At 37.2% G+C, this 18,957-nt stretch overlaps 1 protein-coding gene and 1 long non-coding RNA gene across 5 annotated transcripts in view; one reads left to right on the top strand and one right to left on the bottom strand.

The window, feature by feature from the left end:
- Positions 1 to 18,957, bottom strand: part of LOC133222193 (uncharacterized) — a 400,427-nt gene that overhangs the window by 44,339 nt on the left and 337,131 nt on the right. The window lies entirely within an intron of this gene.
- BCHE (butyrylcholinesterase) overlaps positions 1 to 18,957 on the top strand; it is a 314,562-nt gene that overhangs the window by 289,053 nt on the left and 6,552 nt on the right. For all 4 annotated transcript variants that reach the window (XM_061371674.1, XM_061371673.1, XM_061371672.1 and 1 more), the window contains exons 2-3: positions 557 to 2,075; positions 18,182 to 18,348. In XM_061371674.1, coding sequence (XP_061227658.1) covers positions 562 to 2,075; positions 18,182 to 18,348 — 1,681 coding nt within the window. In that variant the 5' untranslated portion in view covers positions 557 to 561. The remainder of the gene's footprint in view (positions 1 to 556; positions 2,076 to 18,181; positions 18,349 to 18,957) is intronic.

The raw sequence follows: 18,957 nt of genomic DNA, 5'->3' as shown, positions 1-18,957 counted from the left end.
TGTGGACCTGGAAATTCTTGGATTAAAACTAAAATAGCTTCAAGCTCCTTTTAAGTGTTATTAGGGTGTGTTTATGTGCTGAAAAGTCTGTGCCTAATGATGTTTATTATCACATTATTGATTTGAGAATACAAATGCCAGAGTAACCTCTAACAGAATAATGGTTAGTCTGGCATGGCATTTTCTGTCACAGGTCATAAAATGTCCTGTTTGTCATGCCATTGGAAATGCAAGTGGTTAAGTCATCTGCTAACTGAAGTACTCAGAAATGGGCTTATATGACTTTACCTTCCCTGGTCTGTCTTCTTCAGTTCTATGGGTTTTTTTAGCAACTGAGTTTATCTGAAGGATTGTAACAAATCCTAAATACCAAACGCAGTCTTCACAATACAATTAACAAGCATTTATGATTAAATAGTTCTAAGCTTTGTGCAGCACCACCACCTTATTTTCAATGCCCTCGGGATGATCTACACCCTTTTTGACTTAACTGTTTTGGCTCTGGTACTAATACATTACAGTACTAATTCTGTATTTCTTTTTTCCTATGTTTCAGACATCATGGTTTGGACAAATGGCACAAGTCTCTATGCCAGATTTCTTATGTGGTTTCTTCTGTATATGGTTGTCAGGAAGGTAATGCCTGAAGATAACATCATTACAACTAAAAAAGGCAGAGTCAGAGGGATGAGCCTGCAGGTACTGGGGGGAACTGTGACAGCCTTTCTTGGAATACCTTATGGACAGCCACCCATTGGCAAACTGAGATTTCAAAAACCAGAGCCTCGTGAGAAGTGGTCAGACGTATGGGATGCCACAAAACATGCAAACTCTTGTTACCAGCTTATAGATACAACTTATCCAGGATTTCCTGGATCAGAGATGTGGAATCCAAAAACTAACCTAAGTGAAGACTGCTTATACCTTAATGTATGGGTCCCTTCTCCCAAACCCAAGAATGCAACTGTCATGGTGTGGATATATGGTGGTGGCTTTGAGACTGGGTCAAGTTCCCTACCAGTCTATGATGGCAGGTTTCTGGCCAGAGTAGAAAGAGTCATTGTAGTTTCCATGAACTACAGGACTGGTGCATTAGGATTTTTGGCTTTGCCAGGAAACAAGGAAGCTCCTGGAAATGCAGGTTTATTTGATCAAAGATTAGCACTTCAGTGGGTCCAGGAGAACATAGCAGCATTTGGAGGCAATCCGAAAAGTGTGACTATATTTGGAGAGAGTGCTGGCTCAGCTTCTGTCAGCTACCATATCCTTTCTCCTAAAAGCCATCCTTTATTCACAAGAGCCATCATGCAAAGTGGATCTGCAAATGCCCCTTGGGCTGCAGTAACAGCATCTGAAGCCAGAAACAGAACAGTAGCTTTAGCTAAACAACTCCAGTGTCCCACCAGCAATGAGAAAGAGCTAATTCTCTGCCTCAAAGACAAGGACCCAAAGGATATAGTGGAGAATGAAATTTTTGTTGTAGCATATCACTCTCTTTTGCAAATCTTTTTTTGTCCAACTGTGGATGGTGATTTTCTCTCTGACATGCCAGAAACATTGATTGAGAATGGCCGTTTCAAACAAACACAGATCTTAGTTGGTGTTAATAAAGATGAAGGATCAGCATTTCTAGTATATGGAGTCCCTGGCTTCAGCAAGGATAGTGATGGCTTGATCAATAAAACAGAATTTGAAACAGCTTTAACTGTGTCCTTTCCAGAAGCAAGCCAACTTGCCATAGAATCTATCATTTTTCAGTACACAGATTGGGAAAATGAGCAAAAGCCAGAACAGTACCGTGATGCCATGGATGACGTTATTGGTGACTACAACATAATATGTCCTGCAATAGAATTCACAAAAAAATTTGCACACCTAGGACACAATGCATTCTTTTATTTCTTTGAACATCGATCCTCAAAGCTCCCTTGGCCAGAGTGGATGGGAGTAATGCACGGTTATGAGATCGAGTTTGTGTTCGGATTGCCCCTAGAAAGAAGAGTGAATTACACCAAAGCTGAAGAAATCTTAAGTCGGTCCATGTTGAGATACTGGGCGACTTTTGCAAAAACTGGGTAAGTTTACTATGGAAGTTTGTTTGGTCAGATGCTTGTTGTTTCACAGGCAGAAAAAGCTTAACTGTTTTGGTGGTAATTTTAAGCCTGGTGAGAATGATGTGGAAGGATTAATTGTTCAGCTAGCCACAATTCCTAGTTTAGTTCTGATAAAAACACTATCTTAGTAAAACAAACTGTTGATGTATAGCTTACTGTATTGGATGAGCTTAAGAAAAAAAAATGTGTATCCACACATAAAAGCAAATGCCAAATTTTATTTATTTTTTTTTTTTCATAGCAGCAGTTGTCACAAAGGAAGCTGATGGTTTAAAGTTTTAGAAACAGAATATTTCAAATTCTGGTAGTGACTTCCAACAGCAGAAGTAAAAGGAAAAAGCCCGGTTTTCTTTAAGATGTAATTGGTCAGAACATGCATGTGTATAATATGGAGGTATATCATGTTCACATGAAGTGATTGGGATTGCAGGATATTCTTTTCAGAAAGCCTATCTTTCCCTGTGTACTGTAAGTATAAGTCTGGCTTTCACTGAAGCAGACAAAAAATCACTTGTTAATTATATTGTTATTTCAATTAATATAATCTTTAAGTGAAATATATGCCAGCCTGTATAAAAAGCAAATAGCCAAATTTCATTTGGATGTTTGAAATGGGTTAAATACAGCTCCTCATTAGGTCTATTTACCTGGCATCCAAGAGAAGTAAGACAGCCCTCACTCTGCTTGGCAGGGTTGTGGGCTTTCAACACAATATTCATTCTGAAATGAAAACATTTCTTTGTGGTAAGAAAAACAGCCACTACTACAGTCATGTAGTCTCAAGGCTGAAAGCCTGATGGTGTGGGGAAGTAGCTTGTCTTCTCAGAAGTTTAGTTTGTGCTCTCTCCAGAAAAAATAACATATATAAAAATCTGTACATGACAGAACACGAAATTACAATCTTAATTCACACATTAAATTGTTTCATTAACTCAAATCCTGCATCAGTTTTATTTCCTTGGTGCACTTTTCTTTTGCTTTGTGAAGGATACATAGATTCATAAAGGCTGAAATCAACTTTGGAACAAAGTTTCAAGGTGAAATAACAGCTTATTTTTATGTATTTATTTTGCTGGGTATTTTTTAAACAGATTTGATTTTCAACAGGTGTGATTGTTTGCCTTGATATGTAGGAATGTTAATTACAATTAACAACTTTATCCTCTTTATTTGTTGAAGCCTGTAATACATTTTTTTACTCGGTGATGAGCATATTAAAACTCAGAAAATTACTATATAGATAGTTATATTCACCAATGCATAATGTTTTGATACAGGTTTTCTCATAAAATTCAATCTAAAATTTAATCTATGAGCTCTTTTCACTTCACTCTTTACTCGGAGCCTGATGACACTGCTTCATACGAATTTGGTATGAAAGACTGTAGCACAGAGAAAAGCATTCAGCAGGGTTGTACATTCTGGAATTGAGCTGTGTGGTTGATTTATCTATGCCAAAAACGCATCTGATAGATTCCAAAGATGAAGACTGCAGAATGAGGTCAGGTAAAGCTTGGTAACAATTCCTGCATCACACATACTATGACAACACTGCGTTGAAGCTGGTGTCATTAGGTCCTTAGTGGAGAGCAAACTGAGTGAAGTTTCCTAATTACATATTGCAGCTTTAGAACCTGTCCTGCAGGAGTTTACAATGAGGATCTTACAGCAGAGATAATAGATCTTTCCATTAAACAGAACTATTTCTTAGTAGGAAAACAAAAATTCAAGTCTATACTAGATTTTTCAGAACAATATTTATATTTTTGTGAAGTATTGTTTTCCAGTGGGTTATATAGGTATATTTAACTTTCATGTATATAAGTATATATTTTTATGCATACATACATACATATTAAAATTTCAATAACCTCGGATGCAAAGTAGAGTACACTGTCACTGTAGTTATCTAAAATTAAACAACATAAGGTACATTCAGGTTTAAGCTTATAGAAGACAGTCCTATCATCTAGTCTGATTATCATTTGCATAATAGATTAACCTACAGATTGAATTTCAAGTGGTTTCCACAGCAAACAGCAAATAAGCCCTTCCTCTGCCTCCACCTTAAGTACCAAAAGCATCAGTATTAAGGTAAACAATATAATCATGCAATTTATGTAACAGTAAAGGATCAGATCAGTAGTAACTCACTATGTGACACTTTCCTCATCATACAGAACACAGATCCCTGAGGTTCTGTAACACTTTACTTATAGTGTATAATGAGTTGGGAAATAATAAAAATTCTTAATACAAAAGAGTCAAGAAAAAAATGAGAGAGATTGGTTTTCTTCTGGTACTTTCTGGTTGGGGGAGATCGACAAGCAGCTCAGCTCACTACATGCAGAGCTGTTTCTCACAAGGGGTCTTCAAGCCCATACTTTGACTCTAATGACCTCTGTTTTTCATTCTAACGTAAGCACTAGGAATAAAAATGGTGATGTGAAAAGTCAAAGGTATTTCCTGTAGGAGCATTTTCTGTTTCTGTCATGGTTTAACCCCAGCCAGCAGCTAAGCACCACCCAGCCAGTTGCTCACTCTCCCACAGTGGGATGGGGGAAGAAAATTGGAAGAGTGAAGGTGAGAAAACTCATGAGAAATACATAATGACATGTAAGAACAAAAGAAAAGATGTTAGGGAGAAAAAGACAACTGACTCCTTCAAAGGATCCCAAGGGTATATGTGAAATTATTAATTTCTACATTTCTCAGTAAACAAAAGAAGACTTGTCAGCCAGTCCAAGAGTTCCCTCCTCGACCACCATACCTACCAATAACTGATGCTATTTTCCAAGTCTCTAGGCTCTTCTTATTTCGCATCCTTGCTAAAACTAAATATTAGTGATAACAGCCTCTTTTGCTGTAAAAGGGATAAATATTTTTTCTTTTTGAATATGAATGGGGAATGGGCAATATAGATGATTCATCAGGACATGTGAAAGACATTTTACTGTGATGCTTGAAATTAGATGCTGACTTCATACACAAGTATCTCTCTTCAGTACCCAAGGGAATAGTGTCATTTTTTAGGAATCTGAAATACATTTATGAGGTCTGTGACATTTGTGAAGACCTTCCCGAAACATTTCTTCTTTGGCAATAAGCTTTTTCCTCAGGAGATTCCCTGCAGATTCATTATCCAGAATAGGGTTCAGGAGTTTAGGAACCTCTTGGAATTATGGATACAGTATCTACCTCTGTTACTGCACACAGGGGTAGGCTGCTAATCACCGTCTGCAGTATTTGCCCATGTAATTAATTTTATTTCATATTGCATAGTCTGAGAAGAATTTAAAAAATAAATATAAAATAAAACAAATTACTTCAACTGCTATTCAGACAGTTAACACAAAGTAGCTTGAAGAAAGTACAGATCAGTAGTGATGTTTAGGATCAACCCTTTGGATTATTTCTATCTAATAATGCTTGAAGATAGACTACAGGTCAGAGGTAAGCACCTACCATGGAGATGTGGTTAAGCACGCTGGCGGCGTGTATAACTTACCCTCAGTTACACACTCCCCAGATGATCCTTGTATTTAAGAACACTGGCAACTGAAGTTCAGTTGTTAGTTTTAAAATGATTTGATAAAATTCCAGATGTCATTAAAATTAGACTGGCAAAGAGGTGTGGTCAGATGGTATTCAGGCTCAGTAAGATTATGCTTGTGTATAAGTAAAGTTCACTTTAACAGTATTATGTCAGTTTGCAGTGGCCTTCTGAATGCTTTCTGTCACACTTTAAGTGACATGACTGTGAAAGAATTTAAATTTCTCTTTCTAAACACTTTTAAAATTAATTTTTCTGCTGCATTTTTGTTATTCTTCAGAAAGCTTTTGAAAGTAAGTGACACTAACAGGTGCTATCAATCATAAGCATCAGAATGCTCGGCTAACTCTAGTGAGAGGAAGTTTTATTTATCATGAAAAAAAATATATGGCATCCCAATCACTGGGTGCTTGGCTATGCCTTTTGCATTACTTTATTCATTAGATTAGGTACCTGTATTCTCTAGACATGAGTGACATAAAGTGACAAGGAGACAGACAAATCAGATGAGATGAAAACTCAAATAATAATGTAGTGAAACACACAAAGATAATATTTTTAAGGCTTTGTGAAAAAATGTTTTGGCTAAGAGGAAACTGGCAAAACTTGTCTCACTGCCAGTTTTACAACTGCTGAAACAAATCTTTACAGCTTTTTCTATAAAGTGAAGCCTTTGAAATATTTCCTTCTGTATTTTAGGGGAATTTGTGAGGCTTTGATTGTTCCACTAAAGCTCTGAAGTACTTTGCCTGGTTATTATTGCCTTTCCCTGATGTTCCACTGGTAGACATATAATAAATTTCAGTGCTTTTGTTACCAACTTATCACAACATTTTTATAGAGAGTAGTTTCAGAGCGGTGAGAACAAAAACAACAGGCTCATATAGAGTCCAGACAGCACATTGAACTGGGGACCTATATATTCTATATATGGAAAGCAATGAATACACTGGGGGGGGGGAAGTAAAAAGCTCCAACTACTTTTAATTTTCTAACAGTTTTGAAACTAGGTAGTTTTACATACAACTAAGAAATTTACTGTGGGTTATGTTTTTTCCTAAGATTAGCCCATGTTCACAGGCCAGAAAGACACTCAGCTGAGATCTAGTTCTGGTCCCCACCATGTCTTCAAATGCACTAAAGCTGTAGAACAGTGGGATAAAGACTTTCCCTGAGGCTGTTGCTTCTGGCATCTCATGTTCATCTAGAATAAGTCATTTGTCATCTTAACTAGTGATTTGACTGGATCAGGTCAAGAATACAGAATAAAAAATTTCTGGGTGTGAAGCAAAAACCAAAGAAGTATAAATGAAGCATGGCAGATTTTTCTGAAAGTACAGAAAATACAGATGGAAAGTCTTAACTTCCAATTTTAGGAAAAAAACAAAGATCTAATTTTGACCCAAAAGGGAAAATGCATTCTCATGCTCACTCTTCATGAGAATAATATGAGCCATGAAAAAGCTTGTGGAAGTCGTAGTCATGAAAAGTATTATTCCTATTTCTCCACCTTCATTTTTGGTTTTGGGGTTCTTAAAAGAGACTCATCATCTTTCCAGGGTCCACACGTATTGTTATATTCAGAAGCAGTAATGGACACATCTTTTTTAGCAATCTATTTGGAAATAGTGCATCATGGAAGAAATCAGTAACTACAGAGGTGCATTTGGCAGCTATCTCTCTCTGGCCAGGGATAATCTAGGATTAAGGATTACTTTCCCAACATCATAACTTTTGCAGGCATGTAAATATGTGGTTGCAAAAGTCACTGTGAAATTCTAATTAAGGTTAACCCACGGTTGATCCTCTTTTTAGGGCATCTTTTGTGCTGCTTTTCTGCAGCTTAGTCCATGTTTCAGCATCAAAAGACAGAAATCGAGTTTAAAAGGTCTACAAACCCCATTTTTCCAGGTGGTTCCGGAACACTAATCTGAAGTCCTAGTGAGAAATTTCACATGAAGAATGGAAACCTTTTGGTACACATTTTAATTTACTCCCCAGCACAAGAGATTGGATTGTTTCAGGGAAGTGGCAAAGGGGAGAAAAGAGGAAATGAGGAGCAGTAGAGGTTACCTAACACCATATTTTTGAAGGTAGCTCAATATGGTGTTTAATTTTTTTTTTCAATCAGTTGCAAGAGAAGGCAGTTGTGGGTAAATGTAGTTAGCAATTTAGTCACAGGATTTGTGAGATTCTGTCCCCACAAATCTAGAAGCTGCATAAGTAGAAATCAGGCATTTCATGCTGATTAGTGATGTTCCACAATTATATGCTAGCACAGATGTAAAATTAAAAGCTGCTGTCGTCTGCTTTCCCAGACATCTCTGGCTGCCATCTGTGTTCTCTACCTTTCCTTGAGGGAACATAACAAAATTTCATACCATACAAACTCTGAAGAGTGTTGCCTCAAGTTTACACCATAGAGATCCTTTTTCTACTGGAGCTGCTGCTGTTCAAATACTGCAATTCTTATTTTAACTAATGAAGTTTTAAATATCTGCCCCTCATGTATGTTATTCACCATGTTCTCAAGGACTAACCTCCAAGTGAATTTTCTATACAGCTGGAAATTCTGAGAGGTTTAACAGTTGGGTTGGCTTTTTTTTTTTTTTCTTAGTTTTGAAGTACTCTGCATACTATAATTTCCACAAAATCCCCTTCAATTTTGAAAGAGAATGACTTTGTATAGGTTCAGATATTCTTTCTTCTTTACATATTATTTCTTCTTAAAAGCATGCCTTTCATGACTCTCAGTCCAAATTTCTGGTATTTGGAGATCATCCTCTTGGTGTAGTCCAGATCAGATTCAGAGAATGTTATTAATGCTGGGATATAATTTGAATTTGTTTATCAAAGAAATATACATGCAACTTCCACTTCTAAAACTCAAACCTACAATGAATTAATAACAGAGATAAGAAAATAATATTTTTATTTTATTTTAAAGATCTTGGGGGGGCAGTTACAGACGCAATATCGTCTTATTTACATTCCCCATCATGAAGTACCAGTGTTTCTGTTTGAGGTGAATCAATAACACATATGCACACCACTGAAAGCTACCTAATAGTTTCGTTTAGAGGACTGCTCCATTTGGCCTAGATTGTATGGTAGCTGTAGTTGAAGTTTGTGACTCATGTTCTTCCTACTATTCACAGAAATAAAACAGTGGCAGTAGTGGAAAATGTCAAAAAAAAAAAGCTACTATGATGAAGTCTATCAGAACACAACGAATCTAGATTATTTGATGCACGGCTATGTGAAGCATCCATCTTGAAAAGAAATCATTATTAGGGCAATCACAATTGAAAACAAATCTCAAACATTATGTCCTAGAATGGCATCCACTACACAGTCTGTATAGAAGATTTGCTCTCTAGAGAAAAGGAAAGCTTTGAATCCATTTATCTAACAATTTCTGAGTGTCTGAGAAGAACTCTATTAATGGAGAGAAAGCAAGAGATGGAAACAGCAACCATATACATATGAGCATGGTATTCACTCTTTCTCTTGACCAACAGGGCTGAAAATTTTTACCAAAGCCACTGGGAACTTAAAACACAGTATAAATAGTTCCACAGCAATAAAAACACTTTTCTCTCCCTTTACACACACTCTTTAGGTTTGTCCAAGGGAGCAATTCTGGTTAAGATTCTATGTAAGTTTACATTTTTCCAGGTCAAGAGGAGAAGTAAGGTTGTAGAAGAGATAAGACAGTTTCAGAGGATGAGTAAAAGGGCAAGTGCCATGTGCCTTCCTGTCTACTTACTCTTTTATTTACCTTCTATGGAAGTGACTTCCTCCTTCAAGGTCTCAGTAGGGTTCAGCACCTTCTTCCATTTACAAATAGCCCTCTTCAACCTCTACAAGTAAGACTAAAAACTGTACTATCATTTGATTTCTTGCTGCAGCTAAGAAGGAAGGAAAAAAAAAAAAAACAAAACCCAAGACAATAAAAAAAAACCTCTACAGCTTTGAAAAGCAGTTTTTGGAAACTAAAATTTGTGCTGTAAGAACCTTACATAAGGACCTTACAAAATACTTTATTGGAACATCATAAAAAGAAGGGGGGAGGAGGGAAAAAATGTTCCTTTAGAATAAAGAAGGACTAAGTCAGAGTATTGCCTTTCATGTATATTCAAAAGTGACATAAATATGAACTGTGAATATTCACAGAACCAGAAGCTGGAGTCCTGGAGAAGGTGTGAAATCATCACTGTGAATTCTGTCCAGGAGGACAGAAGCTTCTTTTGTAAACAGCTATAGGTATTTCTCCAGCTGGGACCTGATCCAAAGCTTTTGAAGTCAATCAATCTGTACCATTTGTTTGCATGTGGATCAGCTCTTAACTAGTAAGTTGACTCATCCAAAAAGGTGCTGGGCTGGTCTTCAAACACTATGCAAAATAATGCATCAGATGCAAGGCATGTTAAGAAGAAAGAAAAAAATATTTTTTAAAGTTCTTTGTTGCTTTATCACAATACAAAATCTAAATGTGTAAATGACCACATCTACATATTGTAGGTATATTATATCAGACATTTGTTATATTTGTCTTAGTGTGACTGTAAGCATCACACTGGATCGTAAGTATTTTTTAAGACAGGATAAAATGTTTTTGGTGGTTTAAAATTATCTCCCCATTAACATCAAAATTTCATCCATTTCCCTTAACTCAATCTAACTTCAACTTTTTTGTCTTCTTGAAGTTATACCATTAGGTTGAAGATTATTCACTAAGGTGTTCTGGAGTTTTATTATTATTTTTATCTTCCTCTTGCCAATCACTCTTCTCATTGTAACAATCTGCAGCATCACAGGCTCTTTCCATTTTCAGGGTTTTTTTTCTTTTCTTTGGCCAGAAATGATGCTCTGTGATGAGGAATCTGTGAGATTCAGCATGGTCTCAGTCTCTTCTTTACACCCTCTTCAAAATTGTGCAGAATGTGCACATATTTGAGATGTATTATCTGAGATATTGAGGGATCTCTGACTGTCAGGGCTTTAGGACTATACTATGGATTTGCTGAGACACAAGTCTGACAGTTTTCAGTCAGAGGGATCCAGAAGCACAATGGGACAATGTTGTTACTTAAATAAATGTGGATCCTCAGTGTTAATTAGAGATAAATTTAAAGAATGGTCTGGTCATGTTTAACTTTACCAGTTGATCAGGAAAGGACATTTTAACTCACTTTGAAGTTTCTAGTGACTCTTAGAATGGTGGGACTGCTGTTCCAGACCCTGTAGGATAATTACATCTCATCACATGCTACCAAGATAGTGGAGTTTGGGACAGGGGTTCCTGAAATAGCACCATGCTTTGCTGGAACATTTTCAGAGTGGAGGAGACCTACATACAGGAGTGGCAGTGCAGGCCCAAGAGGTTAGACATAAACAGCCATGGTCTGAAGGGCTTATTAGCTTTGGCTTGGCAGACCTAGCTCATTATTACTCCTGTTACCAGAGCCAATCCCTATCCAGGAGCCAGGGATTTCAGGCACTGAGCTCCTACATGCGCTGCAAGCATATCCAAAGAACTAAGGCAGAACACTCTGGATCTAAATTGCTCAAATACTGCATTATTTATGACAAATACATTAAGATCTACTTTGTCAATCCTTTATATATAACAGGAATTCACAAATAAGTACCAAGACATGCACAAGCAAGAATAATTTCAACGTTATGGGTGCTTCATGAGGCTGTTCTGAGCAGAACACAAGACAAAAAAAGAAGCAACAGCTTGTTGCTTATTTCCTGAAACTGACACCGGTTGTAATAGTACATACCACAATACTTTATAGTTTAAGACATTTAAACACACAACTTCTGTCACCAAAGAGGAATCTGGAAGGAATATTCTGAGCTTTATTTAGCCTGTGAAGGTGTAAGAAATCTTAATTCCAAATTCCTCCTCCGATTTCTGCCAGTTTAAAAGCATGCCAGTTGGATCCTTCAGGTTTCTTCAGGGATCAGCAGAAGAAATAATATTTACCTATGATATAACTTGCAAAGTAGCTTCCTTTTGCTATGGCTCAGGGGTACTTTATAGTCACTAGACTACGAACCCATGTGTGATATAAAAGCAAGAACTAAGCACAGCAGAATATAATGAACTCATAAACAGTTACTTATGAAAAGTAATTTGAAGGATTGAAGTTTGCAAACTACCTCAGACTTGTAGTATTCAGTCATTCATTACAATAGTCATCTGAGTAAGGTTCGAATGTCACAGAATTAGGACAGATGATCTTTGCATCTTATTAAGGAGCAAGTAAATGAGAAAGGTTTAATTATTACATATTTTCAGAAACGTGGTTACTGCTTTCTCACAAGAATTAAATTCCAATAAAACAAACAATGAGGTAGAGGTGTGGTTGGTTGTTATGTTTTTTAAGTTCCCCAGTTCTTAATAGTGCCACAGGAGCACAGGCCTGATACTTCGAGAATACTGATTCTGCAAGGCTGCTTAGTTTATGAAACAGATAACCATGGATGCTTTCCAATCATCCAGCATTGCACAGGCTGACAATACCCCTGTCTGAATTGTCACCTTTCGGTATGGTAGTTTTTGGAGCTTGGTTATAACAGGTGGCATCACTCACCCTTTTCACCTGATAGATTAGATAGCTGCGATCTTTCCCATTAGTCTAAGAGGATAAAGACCTTAACAGAACACTAAAACAAACAAACAAAAAAATATAAGCGTGGCAGTTTATTTGTACAGAGGATCCATCAGTTCAGTAGATAGGATGGTTAGTGATTAGCCGATATTAAGGAATAACCTGAAGAACTGTGTCAAATGAAAACTAGCAAGATAACTTTTTATACAGTATCACATATAAGGAGCACCAGGAGGGCTCAGGCAGCACAGGTGTGCTTGGTGCTCCTTGTCAGCTCACTTTCTAATTAGGAGTGCACTTCTGTCCAAGTGGAAAAGAGGGAAAGCAACAGTATGATTTCTTCTAATCTGGTGAGGTGGGTGTGGGTGGAGGGAAAGGAGGTGAGGGGGGAAATGGAGAAGTTTCTCTATTTGGATTAGGTAAATATATTTTGATCAGGTGTGTTGTTTAGTGCCAGCATGATTAATGGTGTTCTACATGACACAACCGCTAATTAATAAAGCAATTGTAAAACCAAAATACATTTTTAAGATAAAAGTCCTGTGGCCTTTCCTGACAGCATATGATATCCCTGTTTATTGGATTGATTATTGATTGATTGGATTGATTATTGATTGAGGAATCAACAGGAGGGACTTAAGCTTTGGCTGTACTGCAGAAAGAAGCAAAAAAGGCTGGTGTAGTCCATCCCTTAGAGAAGCAAAGAATTAGAGTCCAGAACTTTGACAGGCACCCATCACGTGATGTTATTCAGGAGCCCTAACCATCCGATCATTAAGCAAGCAGGCATGTTTACTTGTGGTGTAGTGACAGCTTAGTCTGTGGTATTGGTTCTTAGTTTGTCATCTTTGTTTCTGTTATAAACCACATAACTCTGCTTCCAACCCCTTACTCATCAAGATCAACTGTTGATACTATAGCCGAGTTGACGCCTTCTCATTCGCTTGTTCATTTTTCCCAAACCTTGGATTTCTCTGCCCTGTGCTATCTTACTCCCTTTCACCTGGCAGAAAATGTATATAGGAGACAACACAACCAAAATTTACAATACCACTGAAAAAGCAGTTAATTGCATACTTCAACAAGTGCAAACTCAAAGCATCTTAATTATATTCACTCTTATCAGATTTTATACCTGTGCTGGCCTGCTGCATGGGTGTTTGCAAAGCTGGACACCACACTGTGCTGCTGGCAGCCTTTGCATTGCTGCTCTGAAGTGACCTGGGGTACAACTGCATGAGCTTCAGCAGCTCCCTTTGTTTGCATTGTAGACACAAGTAGAACCATCCCTCACAGAGCTACCCCTGGGGTAACATTTACTGCATGCTTCTTATTTGATGCTGATCTGTTTCTGTAATTCTTAAAGGTTTTGTAATGCAGCTGTAGAAAGCAAGCGAGAGACGGGATTACTGCTGCTGTTGCATGTGTTCTAAGGCCATTCCTCCTCCCTGCTATGTTGTGCCCATGGTAACTAACACACTGCAAAACACCATCCTATGAAAAGTAGCTGATTGCCAGTACTGCCTGTAAGCTGCAAGGAATCATGAAAGACAATAAAAATTATTCACATTCACTCTCTCCTCCCTTTAAACCAACTGTTAAAAGAAAAAGGGGGCAAACTGGAAACAAGCATCACTGTTTACTTCCTGTGTGAAGTCAGTAAACTCACATCTGGGAGAAGCAGGTCTCCATTTGATTTTAATTCTTACTGCATGGGGGAAACAGAGGGTGCAGTGGCATTACCATACCTTTTCATTAATCTCAATGGGCAACCTGTTCAGCTAATGGAACACACGCGAGCAGAATGCCAGTCTGGTGATAACCCACAGGAGGCACTGAGGAAGAAATTGCCTTACAGCGTACTTGGTGTCTGGGGCTAGCAGGGTTGCTGCTATCCTGCTGAGAGAAGAAGGGAGGCAGGCTGTGCATAGAGAGGCCACCTTCCTGCTGCTGTGCACAATGGGCAGGATAGGAAATCCTCTACTGAGTGAACCATAGGCAAACATGTTTGCTGATCTTTTCTCAGAGCAAGTCAGAAGGAAGCCAGCTGCAACTGAAGAGACAATTAAGAGCAATAACACACCGCTCAGGTGATATTAGTGCATGCTTCCTCTCAGGGAGCAATATCTCTATGAACAGCTTCAACCAGGCAGAACAAATATTTGTCTGTCTGGTGGAAGGGGCTACCAGGGACTGAAGCTAAAATTGTGTTTCAGCCTCTGAATCTCTTAGTGAGTTTGGGTTGGTATAATTCATCTGTGTTAGACAGCTAAAATGATGCGGGTTTTGTTTTTCTTTTCCTCTAGAAAAACACACAGCATGTTAACATCATCCATTTACAAGTAGAGCAGCTAAATAGGAGCAAAGTGAAAGCTTAGGACAGTCTGAACCGGTGTGGGGTACAATTAGCATTACAACACTCATTAGGAAGGTAAATCCTAAAACAGCCTAAAACCATTTTTCAGGAGACTTAGAAAAAGAACCTCTCTGTTAAGTGGTGATACAACAGAAGAGTGAAAACTATTCAGAGCTCACTCACAAATATAATGTGAATAGGTTACAGGTACTTTATATCATGAATACTTACCATAAAATGTTAGATTAATTACATTTTATATGTATGAACAACCATCTGTAAAAATAATGCTACGTGAATATTGATAAATGTGCAGGGAGATAATATTGTTATTTGAGGTTATATTGATTATATTAATGAGAATGGTAATGTAGGTATGCTTACTACAATTAACAGCACTGTGTTCAGGTTATTGCATTTTCCATCTGAACCAAATTAACTTTCTCTTTCTAAAGCTGTTGAAGATTAGCATTAAATATATCTAAATGATCAGTGAATAAGTTCCTCTAAAACCCTCTTCACTCCTATGTCAAATCTAGTACATGTACTATGAGTCTTGAGAATACAGTTGTTAATTTATTATTTATTATTATAATTATTCACAGTTATTGGCATACAGTACCCAAAGAGGGAAGAACCTGATCTTAGTGGGAATACTAAGCAATTTCCACTGAGCACAAGATTAACTAAGGCTCGTGAACTTCAGTGAGAGCATGTATATGTATAAAGGTCAAACATGAGAGCAGCTTTACTGGAGACTTAACCCACAAAGATAATCTGGTTTTCAAATTAATGAGAAAATAAGTTTGGCAGCCTTAAAGACATATCTTAATGAAATAATTAACTATAAAGGACCTGCTGTACCATTATCACAGAGTAGAGAGAGTTCAGCTTATACCTTCGGGGTATATGCAAAGAAAAAAAAATTAGCTGAAATAACAAAACAAATCCTGTTTACACCAACACTTAAACACAGGTGGGGGTTTTTGTTACAGTTTGGTTTTGTTTGTTTTTTCTTGCCCTCTCTTACATTTCTTCTCTGGGAAAAATTCAAATAATTGTATTTCTTAATTGCCATAAGACATACTCCTGCAAATGTAAAAAGCGTGTAGAAGAGCTAGCTGTTTTTTAAAAATTCAGTGAAAAAGCTCACATTTTCTCCAAACAAAATGAAGGTTTTCCCTAACTAGAGTTTACAGGTATGGACAGAAGTCTAAGAAAGGTGATTAATGTTTGGCAAGGCAGATGCACATGATAGAGTTCCGTCATGAAGTTTCATGTCCCAAACCCTTTCAGGATGCACCTTCAGGCACCATTGACAGCACTGGCATGGGCAAAACTGGAATATACGGAAGAAGAGATGAGTGAGTAGCACCAGAAGATAAAAGAGAAGAGGTCTGAGGAACTGATAAAGATGACAATATGGAGGCTACCATAGAAATTGAGCTTTGTTTCAGTAGAAGCAAGTTCCTTTATCTACAAACATAGAAGGACAGAGACAAGTTTGAGTACTGTATTGAATTCCTTTCTTTTCATTAAGGATATTATCACAGTTCTTTTATTTTTCCATATGAATATTATTAAGCTTTGAGTTTGGTGTAAAGAACAGGAAATTTTATAATTTACTGCAGTTCTCATCATGAACTAATTAGTACAATGTAATGAACAGTAACTGTGACAGAACAAGGTTATAGTTGCAACAACTTCTTACCTGTTCAAAATTGTATGCCTGTGATCTCTGTTTTGCTGTAAATAGGAGCTTCTTTTTAACTCGGGAAATAAATTTTCAGCAATGGAGCTAAGAAGGAAATTACTGGACATTTCTTTGAACAGTAAGCAGCGAGAATATCATAATCAGCAGGTCCATGTATTTCAAAATGCTGTGTTCACCTGACAGTTCTTTCAATCATTTTTAGTAAAATACATCTGTAGCCATTGTGTAATCCCCCCACACCTGTAAATTATAATGTGGAATGTCATGATTTATTTCGTAGCATAAAAGCTGTTAAATGAATACTGACAGCACCATTAGTGTTCTGATCTTGAACTGAGGTGCAAGTCAGCTCTGCTTAAGTCATAATTCTCATGAGCCACAGATAGATGTGCAGATAAAAAGGGTGCTATAGGTTAATCAGAGCTGAATTAGTAAAGAAAAATCAGTAAAGAAGTGAGCAATTCAGGAAATGACATGTTGAATCTCTTACTCTAATACCATTTCTGCAAGCAGCCAATTGCCAAAGACTCCAGAGTACTAAAACATGGGCTGAAAACTTGATTCATTCCGAATAAACTAAGAGATACAGGTATTACATGAGCAGCTGAATCTGCTTCCACCTACAACCAGTACTTTATTCCCACTTCTGGCAAGCAGAACTCAAGTGAGCTCCTCACACCCTGGACTCCTATCTGACCACTGCCTTTGGGAAGATTGCACGTGAAAAATAGAATAGAGATAACCAAATTAACATAGCTAACAGTGTTCTTAATTTATCCCACTAAGAATCATCAAATACTGTTGTTCTGCCCTAAATCCCAGATTCCTTGATATCAGCTTCTAGGAAAAAATAAATTAGTTCTTCTGATTATACTGGAATAAGTTGTTTAATTTGTATTCTTAACCTCTTCTGAGCTAATGGTGATTTGTGACTGTTTAAAGTGTAAATCTACTACTCTTTTTTTTTCCTGAAAATAATACTCTCTCATTCATTCCCTGATGTTATGCTCCCCATTTTGTTGTTCTGCATACTTAAACCAGTCACTTTTTTTTCTTTCTAGTCATATAGATACTATGTATAGTCATCTATAGTGGTGAAAAATTGAATGCCTGTCTATAGAGCCTTATAAATTCTGTTGTGTTGCAAATATTTATCACAACTATTTAAAAACTAACAGCTGTGATCCTTTAAACTGCAGAGCTTGCTCTGTAAAGGGCCAAGCACTCGGTACCTCTTCCCACTTTCTAAAAGATTTGAAATTGTACTTGTTCGGCACTTGGCTAACAGGGCTCAACATACTTCAAGGAGGAAGCTTCTTCTTAATGAGGAATAATTGTTTTCTCTCCCAATACAGCTCTCATCCAAAGTTTAGGCATTATATGTACCTTTACTTGCATTTTTATCTGAGGTGTTTAGTCCAATCTGTCTCTCTGAAAGGATAAGTAACATTGAAACGAAACATAAACACTCAACCTCTCAGACTGCTTGGTTGGTGTTTTTTCAAGTTATCTTTAATAATTTACAGCTTCTGTGAGAATCTTCAAATTTGCCAAATGTAGTTTGTATATGGTTGTTTATTAGCTTTTTCCCCTTAACAAAACAGCCCAAAAGGGTAATCTAATTTTTTTTCAAATGAAGTTAAATCAAATTTACCTTCCTTTTTTTCCTGTTACTTACAAAAGTATACTTCATTAATTCTAAAGTAACATAGTGGGGCTGAAATAAGTGTTAGATTAAAAAAAAAAAACAACAAATAATGCTTTATTGATGCTGAGGTAATTTCTTATTCCAAATGAAATGTTTCTTTTCTCATTTAGAACTCCAAATGGGACCCTGATAAATGGAACAAGGTGGCCAGTCTTCACTAGTACTGAACAAAAATATTTGACATTAAATACTGACACTTCAGAGATACTGACAAAATTACATGCTCAGCAGTGTCGATTCTGGAATAATTTTTTTCCAAAAGTCCTGGAAATGACAGGTAAAAATACTTTTATATAAGTTTCATACAAGGATTATTTGCTTGATATTAATATGATACTTGAGTTTAAATCTTTACAGTCCTGTTTGTGAGTTAACTTCCATGAGGTGTTCAGACGTTGAACAAAACTGCCCATGCTGTGGTAAGGGGGTGCCATGTAAAGTGCCCTATGCTTCAGGCCAGGGGCTCACTACCCTGTAGCACCCTGCTCTGTATTAGGGGCCAAGCCCCAGGACTTCAGCAGCATAGAGCTTCTCTGTCTCAAAATGCAGATGCAGCCACAATAGGAGACATTAAGAGTAATGCAGATAATCTGTTCTCTACTCTATGAAAGGGTCTGGGCACTGAGTGGGTCTCGATTCCTGAGATACTGTGTAAACTTCATGTATCTGAGGTAGGTTGTGGCATGCTATACTGGGATTATTTATGGGCTTATATTACCATGAAATTGATACACAGAATTCTGATATTAAGTACATGGCTGCTGTAAAGAGAGAATTCTGTTCTACACCTCACGTGAGGGCGCATTGTGTTCTATTTCTAGAGTGTCAACCACTGATGACATCCAGAGACTTCAGGATTTGCCTGTGCAAAATAGAACTGATTTAT

Source organism: Neopsephotus bourkii, unplaced genomic scaffold, assembly GCF_033783945.1.
Source record: "Neopsephotus bourkii isolate Nb327-2 ecotype Australia unplaced genomic scaffold, CSIRO-AGI_Nbou_v1 NB_1574, whole genome shotgun sequence".
Lineage (NCBI taxonomy): Eukaryota > Metazoa > Chordata > Aves > Psittaciformes > Psittacidae > Neopsephotus > Neopsephotus bourkii.
Note: the sequence above shows the minus strand (reverse complement) of the source record. Positions and strands in the feature narration are given on the sequence as shown.